Source organism: Heteronotia binoei, chromosome 5 (genome assembly GCF_032191835.1).
Source record: "Heteronotia binoei isolate CCM8104 ecotype False Entrance Well chromosome 5, APGP_CSIRO_Hbin_v1, whole genome shotgun sequence".
Classification (NCBI taxonomy): domain Eukaryota; kingdom Metazoa; phylum Chordata; class Lepidosauria; order Squamata; family Gekkonidae; genus Heteronotia; species Heteronotia binoei.
The window spans coordinates 92,118,580-92,136,630 of NC_083227.1; the positions used below are offsets into that span (position 1 = coordinate 92,118,580).

The window sequence follows — 18,051 nt, forward strand, 5'->3', positions numbered from 1 at the left end:
TCCCCCTGACTTTTGCAGAGTGATGACTCGTCCGATGAAGATTCTCTTCATATTGACACAGATGCTAAGCCAGGGCGCAATTCCAAAGTGAAGAAAGAGACTGGAAGTTCAGCAGGAATTCTTGATCTTTTACAGGCAAGCAAGGAGGTTGGCGGTTTAGAATATAACACCAACAGGTAGGCAGCAGTGGATGCTGATACCTCCTCTTTCAGTCATCTGATGTTGATATTTCATATATATACACCAGCCATGATTTCCCATTACAATAACATTTTTCTAGGTAGTAAACTCGAGAGGGGTGGGATGTTTCATACCCTGAAGGCAGGCAGTTGCAGTCTGTTCAATTACAAATCAGTGACATTATTTGCCAAAGATGCTGACAATCCACTGAAGTGAATAAAGAACATTATTTATTTAAAAATAAATGCCTCAATTAAGAGAAAATGAGAACAATTTTCATTTATGCAACAAAATGTTTTTTGCTCATTTCCCTACTTATTGGCTCTTCAGAGGCAAGATGAGAGGAAAATGGCTTCAGAATCTCAGAAAAAACAGCAAATGTTTTTGAAAACTAATTTCTCCAAAAAGCAACAATAACAAAAAAATGTGGTAGCTATAGTGGTGGGGGTGGGGTTCTGAGGCAACTGCCTTCTGGACTGAATAAGGCCCAGTTTCCTACTTTGGCCTTATAGGTTCTTTAAACCCTTGACCTTTGAACCCACAATCAAATAAAAGGGGGGACCCAAACTTTGAGAATTGGATTGGTAGTGTATAAGCTACATTCTTTCTAAAGGTCTCATTTGGAAACCTGTTAGACTAAGACTGTAATTATTTGTGTGGTAAATAGTGATCATGTCTTCTTAGATATTTGACTTGATGGACAAGACACAGATGGAGATGAACAACAAAGATTTGTTTAACAGAAAAGAAAGACAATATGGTTATCATTGAGCAGCTGGAGAAGGGTCCTGTGCTTGCTGGCTGTGTTGGCATCAGAGCCTGGAAGCTGCTGGGAGGCCCAGCCATGCCTACTCCAGGCCTGGCCATGGCAGAGCTCCACAACTTCTTTGGGCTTAGAGCGGCCCCTGGACACCACTGCCACAGTAGCTGGGCTCCCAGGGAGTCATACTAGATGGCAATGTGGGGGGGGGGGGAGTGGGATTCCCTGGGGCCTCGTGAGTTTTGCAGACCCCCAACTTGCAGTTGAATATTGAGTTAAATTTATAACAAGGATAACATAAAACTATTCAATGGTGTATATTCATCACACTCAACACAGCTTATTAACAGTGGAGAAAATTAGTTGCGTTTAAAAATTAAATATATGCTTTAAAATGTCTACTATATACCTAGAATTATAATTTTCAAATTTCTTCCATAAAAATCTTTATATTACCCACTCTAAGTGAATATGACTTTTTCTTAAATACCAAAGAGGAAATATTTTATAGGAACTATTTTCATTGCCTCCCAAAATCCCAGTTTATCGGTTTGTTTATTTTGTTTTTTATCATTTCAGTTTTCCCCAAGCATTCACATCTTTCCCTACTGCTGTTATAAGTATGTTCTTTGTAAAATAAATGTTCCTTCCCAGTTTAAAGCTGCCATTCAGTGAGAGAATCAGTATTTATGCTATAAAATAGTTGGCATAAACCACATACACTTCATCTAAAGATGCTCTCATTTGTAATTTTAAGTTAACAAAGAGTTTGCTTTCATTTTTTTTTTAAAAAATAGCAATAATCATTAAAGTTGCAGAAACGGGATGTGACTTAGTAGACCTTAATAATTGCTTCCTGTTTCATATTTCACTTTGAGCAGATCCAGAATTACTAAACTGAAAATGTGCCTAATGAAAAACACATTGGATACAATCCAGTGTAAATGTCTCCTGTACAAACCTCACTAGAATGAAAATGGTCGCAGAATATTGTTAGAGGCAAAGTGGCATGGCCCTTAATCAAAGACAGAATCCAAGAGAAACCTCGTCTGCACAAGTTCCATTTAAAAGAATGGAGTCTGCTGAGCAGTGGCTAGCAGGAGATTTTGCCTTAATGTTTTGTCACTTCAGGAGCTTGTGAAACATGCTTCTAGTTTGTGGCTCGACTTGTTCAGAGCCACTGGTTTTGATCAGATCCCACAATTTATTTGCTAACCTTGTCTTGCTTTAGGCACTTCCTCTCTAATTTGCCTATTTACAAGGCAGTTTTTGATGGTCCATTTCCACTGTATCTTGGGTTCAAGGTTTTAAGAAAAAGTTGGGAGAAAGGCAAATCTGTCATAGAGTCAATAGTTGCTAAAACTGAGTTAGCTGGTTTTTAGTATGTAATGATGAGTTGGACTCTCCACTGAAAACTTGTTGAGTATATTTTATATTGCTGCACCAGCAATACCAAGCGTTGCAAGAATGGGGTGCTTTCATTCAGAAAGAACAGATGTGCTACCCTGTTCTCACAGTGTCAAAAGGAAAGGTTTAAATCAGGATAAGGCTGTGTCTGCACCAGTCTTCCATTTTGAAGCTGTTTCCATAGTAAAAAGGATCAAATGTTCAAACCTCCCCCCCTTTTCTTACTAAATGAAGGCGTTTAGGGAAAATATTTCAAGACCTATCCAAAAGCAAGTCAGGAGTCCCTTACAGGTAATGAGTTCATGTGAATAAACACTTTAACCTGCCATTTGAAAACACCTATGCCTGTCTTGAGGACCTTAGAAGAAAATTCCCATTGCGGAAAATTCCTGCCTCTGCTTAACATGGTAGGTTGGAACCCTTCCTTAGAAACCTAAGTTTCAAATACTGCAGTCTTCGTCTATGCAGTTACACTGCTAAGAGAAAAAATGGGAAAGACCAGAGTCATGGAGCAGCTGACAAGGAAGGAGTCCAACCCTGGAATCTAAGAAAAGCTTCAGTCAGCTTTCTGCTGGAAATGGCATAGTAGTATGCTTGTCCATGTGCTGGGCTAGGTGAGCCTGTTCTCACAGACAGGCTGTGTAGACCTTTCACAGGGTCCACCTTTGAGCATCTTTCCTGAGTTATGGTGGCCAGAACTGGAACCAGCGTTCCAGCAAGCTCTTTGCCACTGTTATCCAGAGTGGTGGTACCATGTTTCTGCTGGTACAGCCAAATATACTGTTTGCTTTTTGAGCCACAATATTAAATTGTTGATTCATGTTAAATTTGTTATTCACTACAACTTCTGCATTTTCCCATGAGATGGCAGTGACTCTCTAATTATCCTGCTTGTTCATAGTGGTTATTTCTTTTCCCCAGGACTGAGGTTTGACCTTGATGGATTTTTCTGTGCCTAGCTGTCCTGTATTTTAATTTTCCATTTATTGCCTGTCCTCCATCATGTTTTCAGTCCTTCCCACTTGATTATTTTCTAGAACCAATTCATTTTCCTAAATGAAATGTTATAATAAAATATTTTCAGTAACCTTATGCAAAACAAGGAAATATCTGTACTTGTCACATTCTGTGAGTTAGTTGAATAGCTGTGATATGTGTGGAATGCTCACAATTTTTCAAATTTCTCAAACAGCATGGTAGCAATAGATTCTGACAAACCCTGAAGTTTCTATATAAAACTGAAAGGTTTCCTTGACTGTTTTATACAATTTACAGGCTTTAGAAATACATAGAAGAGCCAGAGGTGTAAGGCAAAAGCTTGATTCTGATAAAGGTTACAAATTGTTTTTTATGAATAGACATAATCCATAAATTCTAAAAAGCTAGCTGTGTTATTGTGTTGCAACAAAAGCAAGAGCAAAGTGACATCTTAAAAGCTAACCAGTTGGCTGCCGCATAACAAAGTTTGTTTGAAGATAACCTGTTGTAGACAAGAACCTATTCTATCATGAAATGGAAAAGATACTGAATACACACACATAGACACACACACGCAATTTGAGGTAGAGTGGAAAGGGATCTGAAAGCAAGTTAACAGGGGGAGTTATGAAGATAATGGGCATTCATAGAGTAGCATCCTGATAGCTGGCATATGACACCAGAATACAATACATAATAGAAATGTAATCTGAAGTAGCTAAAGCTTCAAAGCCTGACTTGCTCTCCCATCAGGACCACTGAACTACAAGTTGCTATGACATCAGACAGCAGACAATTTAACCAAGAGATATGGTTCTGTATGTTTTCAGTTTGTTAATGTTTTCAGGTCTGTAAGTTTTTTGTTCTAATCCCACCACAATCTTTTTTTATTTAAATATACGTATCTCAAGGCCCTGGATTAGATGCCTGAGATAACTGAAATGTTTCACCTGATTTCTCTGCATTTCCACTTAGATCCTGTTTTGAGTCCTTTCAGATGTACTTGTGTGAGTAGCCAAAGAGTATCACTGGCAATTGATGACACCAATGACCTTTTTTAAAAAGTCTGAATTGAAAGCTCTTTTTTCCCTCCCCCCTTCAGTCAGCCACCTGCATCTCCCAGCACCCAGGAAGCTATCCAAGGAATGCTGTCAATGGCAAACCTGCAGTCTTCAGATTCCTGCCTACAGCCTTCATGGGGCACCAACCAAGCTAAGAATAATTCCCTTTCGGCCCCAAATTCCAAAAAATTGGGAAGCAGCAACAACAAAAATGCTGGCAAGAGGTTGCCAAAGAAGAGTGCAAAAAACAACATCGATATTGAAGATTACGATGAGGATCAGGATCACCTAGATGCCTGCTTTAAAGATTCTGATTATGGTATGGGGGGGATTTATTTTGGGGGGGAGTTTTTTACTGTTTTTTTCTGTTCATAAGCAAACTTCCAGTGATGTGTATACATTTAGAAATGCTTCACTAAAAAGTGCCGAGACCAGGAGATTTGGGGGCAGGCTATTGCGAGTCAGAATAGATTTGGGGTGGGGTGGGGTCTGTATTGTTTTCTGTATGCAAAGTGAGGCAGGTGACTGGCACAGCAGCTTCACAACTTGGATTCCATTTTGCAATTTCTTTGTGTCTGACAGAAATACGGTAGTGTGTTTGTTCACCTTATTTTATTTACTTCGTTTATCGCCTGCCTTTCTCACTGAGTCACAAGGTGGATTACAAAATATAAAAATTAGTAAGGCATAAAACTTCCAATAAGCAATGCAATGACAATATTACAAAACAGTGCAAACTGAAAACTGTGGTCTAATAGTCAATCAGAAGCCTTGCTGGGCAAAAAAGCCTGACCTGGTCTTGCGCACTTCCAAAAACACTTGGCAGGCCCCAGAAAAGGTTTCAGTGGGTGCCTATGTTGGGCAAGTTGAGCTAGGCGCTTTATATTGCTGATGAACTGTGTAGTCTTAGTGCTTAGTGCTGCCATGACAGCATTGTTTGGAGAGCCAGTTTGGTGTAGTGGTTAAGTGTGCGGACTCTTATCTGGGAGAACCAGGTTTGATTCCCCACTCCTCCACTTGCACCTGCTGGAATGGCCTTGGGTCAGCCATAGCTCTGGCAGAGGTTGTCCTTGAAAGGGCAGCTGCTGTGAGAGCCCTCTCCAGCCCCACCCACCTCACAGGGTGTCTGTTGTGGGGGAGGAAGGTAAAGGAGATTGTGAGCCGCTCTGAGACTCTTCGGAGTGGAGGGCGGGATATAAATCCAATATCTTCTTCTTCTTCTATCTGAGCAAGGTCTTCTGCAGGTGCGAACCTGCAAATCGGCAAAATCAACAACTGTCTGTACACGTGCTTTCTCCATTGTGGCTCCTGTCTTATGCAATGGCGTGCCTGAGGAGTTCAAGAAGGTTGCCACTCTACTGGCTTTTGCAAACTATGCAAAACTAAATTATTCAAAACAGCTTTTCTACACAGGCAATAGAGTTGCACAGCACTGAATGATTCATAAAGTTACTTAGATAAATTGTTAGGGACTATGAGCTATGATACTTTGTTTAGCTTACTGAAACAAGGATCCTACTATGTAATTTTTGCATCATTTAATGTGCCATGTTAAAACTTATCCTTAGCTTCAGTTCTGTTTTTAGATTTCTGATTGGTTCAACAACTCTAATCTTATGGTATTGTTTATTGAACCCCCCAATCCTGTCGATTGTGTTGATCCATTCTGTAATCCACCTTGAATCCAAGTGAGAAAGGTGGACTATAAATGATGCAAACAAACACATAAATATGTACTCTTTAAACCTGCTTTGGCTTTTGAAGGCAAATGGATTTTTAAAGGCTTTGCACGCTTAAAAGATAAAGCAAAACAACAACAGCAACAAAAATGAACTGAAACATGTTTTGGCAAACTCAGATTAAAGGTCCAGTGATAATAGGAGGAGAGCATTTTACCCTTAAGGTGTATGAAACCAATCTGACAAGAGTGCCCCTGCAAGGGATCTTAGTTGGCCAAGCAAAGATGGTCCTCAGAGGCAGCCTGCTTTCCTGTGTAGCATCCAAAGATGTTTTGCCCAAAAACATTGTGTCTGAGTTTTTGGATAGCAAGGTTGTCAGGGGATTTCTGGGGAAAGAACCAAATTGCTGAGCATTGCTTACCAACACATAGTACAACTTCAGCTGCTGCCACTGATAGTTGATTTAAGCAGATTCAAAGCACTGGGCTTGCAATAGTCCAAGAGCCAAGAGCTGAGTTTAGGTATATAAAAGCTTCCTTTAGAAATATTATATTGTCTTCACCTTATTTTATCTGCCAAACAAACAAAAACACAGGATGAAAAAAATGTGGGTGGTTCAATGGTTATGGTGAAACTTCCTCCCTTTCTCCCCCCCCCCTCCACCCCCCACTGCCTGTCAATGCTGATCCCATCAGCCCTTCAGGAGCAAAGAGCAGCTTGCATACTGTGTGTTTGAAAAGAAAGGAAAAGGCTCTGAAAGCAAGTCAGTCATTTAAGTGAGTGATTGTAGTTATTAAAGGTGCTAAGGTTATATTTCACCTGCCATTTATACTATTAGTGAAACTTTGTTCCATTCAGCCAGTCTGAACCAATAGTATACAGCAAAATGTTCCTTAAGACTGAAAGAAGACTTCCTAATAGTTTAGCTCCAAAATATAAAACATATTTAGCAATATATGTAAAAATGTTGGGTTTTTTTTTAATGATGGTCTTTGGCTATGGCCCTTTAAAAACATGTAATTTCTTTCCACTTTCAACATTTGTTGCTCTGAATATTAACACACACATCGAAACCTTCTGAAGTTCAATGAAAACAAGGCTCTCTTTTTCAAAACACTGAACATGTTTGACACACCATAAGTCCAGCCTGGCATTGCAGTACCTGTAGGTGTATCATTCAAGTTAAATTATTTTTAGAATTGGGTGAAGATATAATATTTAGGCATGATTTAAATGAGACAGTTTGAAAGAAGAGAAGGTTGCATTAGGAGAACCAACATTCTTGCTAATTATACATTTATGCTACCATTTAATAGGTTTGCTTTGTTGCAAGATGGTTGGGTTTGCTAAGGCTCCATCTGTCCTACATCTGGTTAGCAGATTTTCAGTTCAGTGGCTAAGTTAATGCAGTTACTTTAAAATCCTGTGTTGTCATACCAAAGGAAGATGGAAATTAAAGCCACATTCTAGATAGCTTCATTTAGGTGTCAAAAATAGATAAATAATAGAGCTGCCATTCAGCTTAGGAACTGGGAATTCAAAGTGGTTAAAATGAATGGAGCTGGGTCTCCGAGACCACATATGAGGTTACTATTTTTTTTTAAACCTGCATGGCTGTCTCTGCACTCAGCAGTTCCCCATATGATTTAGATAAGCTTTGACTGGGCTAGAACTTCAGAATTAACTACCAGATACCTTCCTAACCATACCATATGACTTCCATAGAAGTAAAGACCATGTTCAGTCCCTATAATCAGGTACTGGTGTTCTTCTCTTATATTTTTATTATTAGATCAGTGGCTGAAATTTCCTTTTTTATCTTTCTTTCTTGTAAGGTTTACATTAATAATCAAATTTTACTGGAGGAATGATGTGACAACTCAGGGTGGAAAACAGTGGGAAAGTGTGTGTGTGTGTGTGTAAATCAAATACTGCTGTAGAACATCCCCAGAGAGTTGATTAAGTTTCCATTGATTATATCCTCTCATGCTTTTCCTAAAGGGTCGCCAGTTTTCTAAGAGCTTCACTTCAGTGTGAGCATTTGGGACTGCAGTGGGGGAGAGGAGCAAAGGAAGTCACAATTTATTGATGGAAATCCCTTCCATCTGCAGAAATTGCCAGTGAATCCAATCCGATGTTGAATTATAAGATTTATCAGAGATGTCATTCTGAGTATTTAGTGTAGATTTCTCTCAGATGGGATTCACCCCTAGGCTATTTCAGACCTGTGACTTTCTTACTCCATAGTTTACATGACTTTTGTTCATTAACACTTCAGAATCTCTTATGGTATTTCCCTCCCTTCATATAGTATATCCCTCCCTTGAATCAGATGAAGATAATCCAGTATTCAAGTCCCGATCAAAGAAAAGGAAAAGTTCTGATGATGCTCCATATAGCCCAACAGGTAACATTTTTGTATTCCAAATCCAAAAGTATATAGAAACATACAGTAAAAATAATTTAATTCACAATTTACATATACATATTTTCTGCAGTGATCTAAAGAAACCACAAAATAAATTACATCTACTTAATAGGTGCCAGTAATGGATGAACATAACATTGAATGTACATGATTGTTGCAATATAAATATACTTTGGAGATTAGTGCATCTTGGCATGGTATCACTTCCACCAGGTGTTCTTGATTTAATTTTTTAATTTAATTTTAATTTTTTTATTTATACCCCACCCTATTCCACAAGCAGGCTCAGGGCGGCTTACATCATGTAAGCTCCGGCTGGCTTACACGATGTACCAAATGTCAATGTATCAGAAGAAGTGTGCGTGCCCGTGAAATCTTATAGCTTGAATAAAACTCTGATGGTCATAAAGATGCCACTGGACTCAAACTTTTTCTTGGATTATATATGACAGTGAAATGCTAAAAACTATTCCCTGGGAGTAAGCTCTCACTGAATAGACCTGAGTAGGATTCTGAGTAGACATACTTAGGGTGACATTGTTAGTATATATACTACAATAACTTAACATTGCATTCTGTCCAATATTAATTTTTTGCTTTTGCATTTAGCAAGAGTTGGCCCATCAGTACCTCGACAAGACAGACCTGTCCGAGAAGGTACAAGAGTTGCCTCTATTGAAACTGGACTTGCAGCAGCTGCTGCCAAATTATCCCAGCAGGTGAGTTTATCATTATTTCTGAACTATTCCCTAGAAACTGCTGCTTTTCAGAAACTGCATTTTAAAATACTTTTAGATTGTATGAACACATTTATCGCAAGAACTTCTCTTATAAATAATAATGTCTTGTCACATAATCACTACAATAAGTAGGGAAATAGCAGTGGTTTCTAGGAATGGGTTCCCAAAGCACACTCTGATTTACAGAAACTTGGGTTTGAGCTGCAAAATCATGTTTCAGATTAAGAGGAATTTTGGAATGGATGGAGAATCAAGATTTCATCTATTGAAAAGTATCATAGGTGGAGTTAGAAGTCTCTTGCTAAAACTTCCTTGAAAGATTACACAGGACTTGGCATCACAAATGGCTTTGCTGTGTGCTGGAAAGTAATTCCTAAGGTTTCTTACTGCAGAGACAGTTTTAAATTCAAGGGCATTAAGACAGACTCTAAGGTCCAGATTTTCAGAGATGCTAGGACTTTATTTTCATAAAGAGCCTATTGGCAATTTGCAAGCCCTAAACATTTTTAAAGTTACAGAGGTCAATTCTTTGACCTTATTAATATCTACACAATGCATACATTTACACAGATACACCTACAAAGTTCTAGGAAGGATTTTTTTTTTTAAAAAAAGCTAGCTTAAGCAAAATTGATAAATAGTATTCCTTGGAAGCCTCCCATCCAAATACTAGCCAAGGCTGACCCTACTTAGTTTCCAAGAGCAGACTAGCCAGAGTTATTCCTGATTCTACTAGTGGTATAATTTCCCTTTTTCAGTTATTCTGTAATTGTTTTTGATAATTGAATTATGATTTTATTGCATGGCTCAAGTCAAGATCTGCAGTCGAAGGAGCAAGGGCCAGACCTAGACAGTTTGGCACCCTAGGCAAGGCTAACTATTTGCATGCCCCCTCCCCACACTGATAACCAATTCTATCCTGTGGGCTATAGAATAGAATGCAGAGATTAGGCTGCAGCTGCAGCGCAACCCCAGAGAAGCGGTTTAAAGTTTAAAACCCCTGCTCTAGTGTCACACCGCAGTGGTGGCCCATTCTCTTCATGTTGTCTTATGGGCCCATAGGATAAAATGGAGAGGTCAGGCCACGGCTGTGGCATGACCCCACAGAAGGGGTTTAAAGTTTAAAACCTCTTCTTTAGCAACGTGCTGCAGTGGCATCCTGATCTCTCCATTTTGACCTATGGGCCCATAGAATAGAATAGACTCCAGTCTATCGTATGAGCCCATAGGATAGAATAGAGAAATCAGGCTGTCACTGTGGCTCGATCCCAGAGAAAGGGTTGCCCTGCCAGCCCACAACTCTTGGAGATTCCGAGAGGTATGTGGGGGAGATCTTTTTCCTGCTTTTCCATCCCAGGGTACAAAAGCAGTGAGGAAGCCCCACTGCCCACACCTCTTGGAAACTCTGAGAAGCACGAAGGGGAGATCTTTTACCTGGTTTTGAAACCCCAGGGTGCAAATGCAGGAAGAAAACCTGCCGCCTGCACCTCTTGGAGATTCTGAGAGACACAGGAGAAAAAACCATCTTCATCGTGCTCTCTGTGCAGGCCCATACATGGGTTATCCGCCAGGATCGATCCCGACCTCAGAGAATTCAAAGCAATCTTGGAGCATTAATTTTGGCGTGCACTTCCTCTCGTCCTGGGGAGGAGGCATCCACTGCGCATGCCTAGACAAGAGGGAGGCGCTTCACCCACACAGTTTCTTCTTTACCACCGTCCGGGATACACCTACCTTGCCGAGTCTCCTCTATTCACTGCGATCTTCATCTGTTTTCTTGCACTTTCCCCTCACTGTTTGTCTTCGTCTCCTTCTTCAACTTCACCGGTATCATTAAAAAAAAGTTATTATCTTTCTACCCTCTTTCTACCTTCGCCCCTTTCCTTCCCCCTCCCCTGGGCGGATGGAAGGGAAAGACAAAATCACTTTCAAGAAGTGTGTTCGGTACACCTCAAAAATCCCATCCACAGAAGGACATTCTTTATGCCTTTTTTGTCTGGGTGAGGCCCATCGTACCGACACTTGCCTGCATTGTAGTCAATTTGGAAAGCAAGCAAGAAAAAACCACGCGGCTAGACTCAGAAGTCATTTGTTAGAGTTGTCACTGCGCCCCACTATGTCCCATACTTCAGGATCCCAAACCTCGGCATCTTCCCTATCTACTCAAAAGGGAGTGGCTCGACCGGCAGCTTCCGTGGCTTCGGTTCCCAGCAAGCTTAAGTCTGGGAAGCACTCAATAAAGTCTGACGATTCTAGAAAGAAACATCGCACAGAATCAACTTCTAAAGATCCTTTGATTTCGACATCACCGAAAACCAAATCTAAGACAGGCCATAGGTCCTCGGATTTGAAGTCTCCCACCATGACTTCTACATCGCACCCGACAGTCAACACCGTGGCCTCGGTACAGACAACACCAACTTCATCAGAGGTCTCGGCGCCCGTCAATACCGTACCTCTCGAGGTCGTACATATCCATTCTCGGTCCCCATCACTTCGGGTCTTTGCCAGAAAATATCCTCGACACCGAATCTCCAGATTCACTCAGAAGTCAGTGTGCTAACCTTCTCGGCACACACTCCTTCTGGGAAGTTTCGATGCCTAGTAGACAGACGTCTAGCAAACAACAGATAATGACACCCGCATCTCCACTTGTAAGAGAACCCTCGACACTGAGAGAGCCATCCACTCGAGTCCAAGCCGAGAGATCTCGATGTCGTCATAGGGAACGCTATTACTATTATAGCCCATCATAGTCCAGTTCACCATCTACTCGTAGGTACCAACGATATTACAGATCACCTCCCTTGGATTCCCACCGGTATTGGTACCGTGAGGACTCTTGATACTGTGAGGTGCTTTATCATCCACATCGGGAGCACGTATACCGTGAGGATCGTCCTCAGTACTGTGAGGACGTGTGTTATCGACCCCGTGAGAGTCCCTATCGACGCCCTAAGCATTACACTATGGTATCAAAACCATTGTCTCCAGCTAGATCGAATTCAGTGTGCTCGGTCTCCCCTAAACAACAGACGGAACAGCCTCCTCTGCTGACCAAACAAATATGCCAAGCCCATTGATACACCCATTGAAACTCAGGAAGAATCTGAAGCAGAACAATCGGATTCCTCCTTCACCAGCCTCCGACATCATCAAACCTGCTGACCTATCACCCTCAGAGGTTCTAAATCTTACCTAGATTTGCTGTTCAACATGGCAAATTCACAATATTAAACTGACTACTGACGCACCTAGAGTTTCAGATGTAGTTCACAATTTAGTACACGCAGACCTACCGGCAGGCTCTTTTCTCCTGATGCTTCCAGTTCACTTGGAAGCCTTGAAAGAGGCATGGGACAAACCCGCTTCAGTGCCACCGACATCTAAACGAGTTGAATCCCTCTACAAAATTCATGCTCTTGAATCAAAATTTCTCTTCAATCATCCAGCACCAAACTCCATGATCGTGCATTCGTCCTCAAAATCCAAACAAACACGACACCCGGTTCCACCTGAAAAGGAAGGGAAGAAATTGGACACATTAGGAAGAAAGATCTATTCTCTTACCACTGTTACTTCCAAAATTCACAATTATTTGGCCTATTTTTTGGCATATACTTTCAATCTGACCTCCCAACTTACCACCTTGGTCCCCTCCCTTCCAGATGCAGCACAGAAGCAGGCTTCGCACATCCTTCAGGAACTCTCTCGTGTCAGTACGTCATGCTGTGGCATGCTCATCTAGGACTATGGCGACGATAGAACTACAAGATGCTTACTTCCATCTCACCATCAATCACCATCACAGAAGATTCCTCAGGTTTGCTATCAGAGATCAACATTATCAATTCCGCGCTCTCCCCTTCGGTCTTTCAACAGCACTGAGAGTTTTCACGAAATGTATGGCAGTGGTGGCAGTCGTACTCCGGCAACAACAGATCTCCATTTACCCTTATATAGATGATTGGCTGGTTGTATCTCAAAAGAACAACTTCAGAAGGACATCTCGTCTACTCTGTCCCTCCTGTCTGCGCTAGGTCTTCAGGTCAATCATGCAAAATCCAACCTGAATCCCACTCAGAACATACAATTTATAAGGGCACGTCTGTCGACGATATCACACAAGGCCTACCTTCCAGCTGACAGAGTGCATCATATCCAGTCCTTGGCCAATACCATAATCATGCACCGAACCCAAACAGCCTTCATTTTCCAGCAGATGTTAGGTCTCATTGCGGCTGCCACTGCCGTCCTCTGTTTTGCAAGACTTCATATGTGCCCTCTGCAACTGTGGTTTGTCCGGACATTTCATCTACACCGGCAACACCAAATGACCTTACTTACGGTCCCATCTCACATTATCCCATCTCTAAAATGGTGGGCGATGGATTGTCATCTCCTGGCAGGAATGCCGTTCGTACAAACACCACCCTCTGTGATTGTCACGACTGACGCCTCCAAGTGGGGATGGGGAGCCCACTTGGGAACGTTGACAGTTCAGGGACAGTGGACTGAGTATGAGAGATCCTTTTACATCAATTGCCTAGAGCTCCTGGCGGTCCACAGAGCTCTGAGATCTTTTCTACCATCTCTTCACCATCGCCACATTCAGGTCACCTCTGACAATGCAGCCACTGTTTTCTACATCAATTGGCAGGGAGGCACAGCCTCTGTTCACTTGTGCAAATGAGCCCTATCCTTATGGCACTGGAGTTATCGTTCATGGCATTTTCCTGACAGCGGTGCATCTACCAGGAGTCCAAAACATCTAAGCAGACACACTGAGTCATCATCTAGTCAACGACCACGAATGGGCCCTCAACCGTTACCTGCACACAGTGTTCAAGACTTTCGGAGTTCCAAAAATAGATGTATTTGCATCTCCAGACAACGCCCAATGTCCGCACTTTTACTCCCGGGGTCCTCCATCTCCACTGTCTGTGGGGGACGCCTTCCTCCATCAATGGTCCGGGACACTACATTATCTATTTCCACCAATCCCTCTCATCATGAGAGTATTGCAAAAGATAAAGCTAGATCGGACCAATTGCATCCTGATTACACCATGGTGGCCCCGTCAACCCTGGTTCACCACTCTTCTCCTCCTCTCGGACAACATGTTCCTCCAACTTCCTCAAGTTCAGGACTTGATTTCCCAACAAGAAGGCAAGGTTCTGCACCACAATCCGGGACTTCTACAACTGACTGCCTGGAAAATCAGTTTCTGAATTTTCCTTCGGACGATTGTCATGTCCTACTCAATGCCAAAAAACCTGCCACCAGAAAATCTTATTCTTTAAAGTGGAAATGTTTTTCGGCGTATGCTGTTCTACATAATTTCAAGCCTGAACTCTCCACTATAGCTCAGATCCTGACCTACACCTTATCCCTTTCTAACTCAGGACTGTCATACTCTTCTCTGAAGGTCCACTTAGCGGCCATCTCTGCATTCCATCCACACATCGAAGGGTGCACTGTTTTCTCCCACTATGCTACCAAAGCCTTCATGAAGGGGATCCTCCACCTTCATCCTCCAATCCAACAGCTTCACCCCACCTGGAGTTTGTCTCTTGTGCTGAGCCAATTAATGAAGCCACCTTTTGAGCCCATGGCATCCATTCCTATGCATCTCCTGTCCTGGAAGACAGCTTTGCTGGTAGTGCTTACTTCTAGCAGAAGAGCCAGCGACATCTGCGCTTTCAGAGCAGACCCGCCATACACTATTTTCCATCATGACAGAGCTATTTTACGGCTTGACCCTTCCCTTTTACCCAAGGTAGTCTCACCATTTCATCTAGGAAAGTCGTCTACTTTACCTGCTTTTTTTCAACACCCTGCCAACGCAGGTCAACGAACTTTACACAACCTGGATGTACATAGGGCCCTTGCATTTTACATTGAGAGGACACGTCCATTTCGAAAAGACACTAGACTCTTTGTAGCATATGCAACCCACAACCAAGGCACTAAAATCTCAACACAGAGATTTTCAAAATGGATTGTGGCTGCTATTACTTTATGCTATCAACTGGCTAAACAGCCTATACCTGAACATTTACTAGCTCATTCTACCAGAGCCGTTGCTGCTTCATCAGCCTTCTGTAAGGGTGTTCCGATGGAAGACATCTGTGCTGCTGCGGTCTGGTCGTCTCCATCTACGTTTGCCTCGCACTACGCTTTGGACGTCCGTGCTTGGCGTGACGCATCCTTCGGGCACGCTGTGCTACGATCCATTTTCGACTGATGTCTCCAGTCGACTACACTGTAAGTACAATATTGCTGCTTATATGCATAACTAACTTTGTCCTTTGGTTACAGATCCAGCACCCACCTCCAGACGATTAGCTTGCCAGTCACCCATGTGTGGGACTGCACAGAGACCACAATGAAGATAAACAGGTTTCTTACCTGTAACTGATGATCTTCGAGTGGTCATCTGTGCAGTCACACACGCCCGCCCAACCTTTCCTGCTGCTGGTTCCTTGTTCCTAATTCAAAAATTTTCCTCCTATACGGCGGCAGGAAGAAACTGGTGGGTGAAGTGCCTCCCTCTCATCTAGGCATGCACAGTGGATGCCTCCTCTCCGAGACGAGAGAAAGTGCACGCCAAAATTAATGCTCCAAGATTGCTTTGAATTCTCCGAGGTCGGGATTGATCCTGGCGGATAACCCATGTGTGTGACTGCACAGATGACCACTCGAAGATCATCAGTTGCAGGTAAGAAACCTGTTTTTTTTTCCTGGTTTTGCACCCCAGGGTGCAAAAGCAGGAAGAAAGCCCCACCAACCCAGATGTCTAATTCAATGCCCCTGGACCAGCAGCACCCTAGGTGATTGCCTAAGTTGCCTAGTGGGAGGTCTGGCCCTGGAAGGAAGGATAAATCCTATTGTACATACTTGCTTATATCAGAAGCTACTGTTGCTATATCAGAATCTATTGTACACATTTGCCTGTATCAGAACCTACTGTTTCTTGTTTTTTTGCTAAGGCGGTGTGTGTGTGGAAATGAAATGAACAAATAAAGTTATTACTGAAATATAATAGGGCTAATGACTAACTTATTTTTAAATGTGTGTTTATATGGCAAAGAATCTATAATGAAACTTCCAGTGAGCACTAATATTACTACATGTTTGAAGCATATAAAAATGCTTTGATTCTAACAGTGCTTTTGAAACTGTATTAAAAGAAAGTGAGATCTTTCTAAAGCCAGACTTTGCAGCATATGTTTATATTTTTTCAGTTGTGTAATCAGTTGCTCCTTTCATGTTTGAAAAGCCAATAGAGGATTGTAAAAATGTGCTATAAAGTATGGTTTTTATTCATCTGAATTGCCAGCACACCACCTTGCAAAGTTAAGCATTTAAAAGTCTCAATGATTTTAATTGGGAAATTAAACTATGAATATAAACTGTTAGACATTTTGTGAATTGTCTGTGTTGATTATTGTTTCTAAGATGTTAAAGCAACAGGGGCAGGTCTCCTCCTCTCCTCCCTATAACGTTTAGCAATGCAAAGTGTATGATGTAATGCCATCAGTTTGTGAGCTCCCCCTCTCTTCTCCCTCACTTGAACTTAATTGGCTACCTCTTGCAAAGGCAGGGAAACTTGCAGTCTGGTGACATCGTGTGATTTTTTTTTTTTTTTTTTGCATTTCAAAACATTACCAAGGATATTAGGAGGGAAATGCAGAGCAGCTACTATCAGTGGTAACCATCTGGTAACTATAAAGACTAGCATTAGATGTATGTTGTTTTGAAATAGTTAAGAAAAAACATTAAGCATGTGCTTACTGCTTTCATTTAATAAACGGGACTTTATTATTAATCAGATGTACAATAACCAAACAACGAAATATAAACCAAATATCTTGACAGATAATCAAAATCCCCCAGTTGCCAAATTATAGAATACACCATCAAATAAGATCCAAATGTGCCTTGCAGGTAATAACTTATTAGCCAGATCCTTAAATATACTGTAACATTGTCTGTTTTATTTCAAGATCGGTAGCCCTGTTAGATAGGAAGAAGTCAGCAATGAGAGGATTGTGAGGAACTCCAAAGGGATCTGTTGAGGCTGGGTGAGTGGGCGTCAACGTGGCAGATGCGGTTCAATGTGGCCAAGTGCAAAGTAATGCACATTGGGGCCAAGAATCCCAGCTACAAATACAAGTTGATGGGGTGTGAACTGGCAGAGACAGACCAAGAGAGAGATCTTGGGGTCATGGTAGATAATTCACTGAAAATGTCAAGACAGTGTGCGTTTGCAATAAAAAAGGCCAACGCCATGCTGGGAATTATTAGGAAGGGAATTGAAAACAAATCAGCCAGTATCATAATGCCTCTGTATAAATCGATGGTGCGGTCTCATTTGGAGTACTGTGTGCAGTTCTGGTCGCCGCACCTCAAAAAGGATATTATAGCATTGGAGAAAGTTCAGAAAAGGGCAACTAAAATGATTAAAGGGCTGGAACACCTTCCCTATGAAGAAAGGTTGAAACGCTTAGGGCTCTTTAGCTTGGAGAAACGTCGACTGAGGGGTGACATGATAGAAGTTTACAAGATAATGCATGGGATGGAGAAAGTAGAGAAAGAAGTACTTTTCTCCCTTTCTCACAATACAAGAACTCGTGGGCATTCGATGAAATTGCTGAGCAGACAGGTTAAAACGGATAGAAGGAAGTACTTCTTCACCCAAAGGGTGATTAACATGTGGAATTCACTGCCACAGGAGGTGGTGGCGTCCACAAGCATAGCCACCTTCAAGAAGGGGTTAGATAAAAATATGGAGCAGAGGTCCATCAGTGGCTAT

At 41.8% G+C, this 18,051-nt stretch overlaps 1 protein-coding gene across 3 annotated transcripts in view; it reads left to right on the forward strand.

Moving 5' to 3' along the window:
* PHF2 (PHD finger protein 2) overlaps positions 1-18,051 on the forward strand; it is a 198,563-nt gene that overhangs the window by 162,515 nt on the left and 17,997 nt on the right. For all 3 annotated transcript variants that reach the window (XM_060239820.1, XM_060239818.1, XM_060239819.1), the window contains 4 exons: positions 19-176; positions 4,428-4,705; positions 8,377-8,472; positions 9,103-9,212. In XM_060239820.1, the coding sequence (XP_060095803.1) occupies positions 19-176; positions 4,428-4,705; positions 8,377-8,472; positions 9,103-9,212 (642 nt within the window). The remainder of the gene's footprint in view (positions 1-18; positions 177-4,427; positions 4,706-8,376; positions 8,473-9,102; positions 9,213-18,051) is intronic.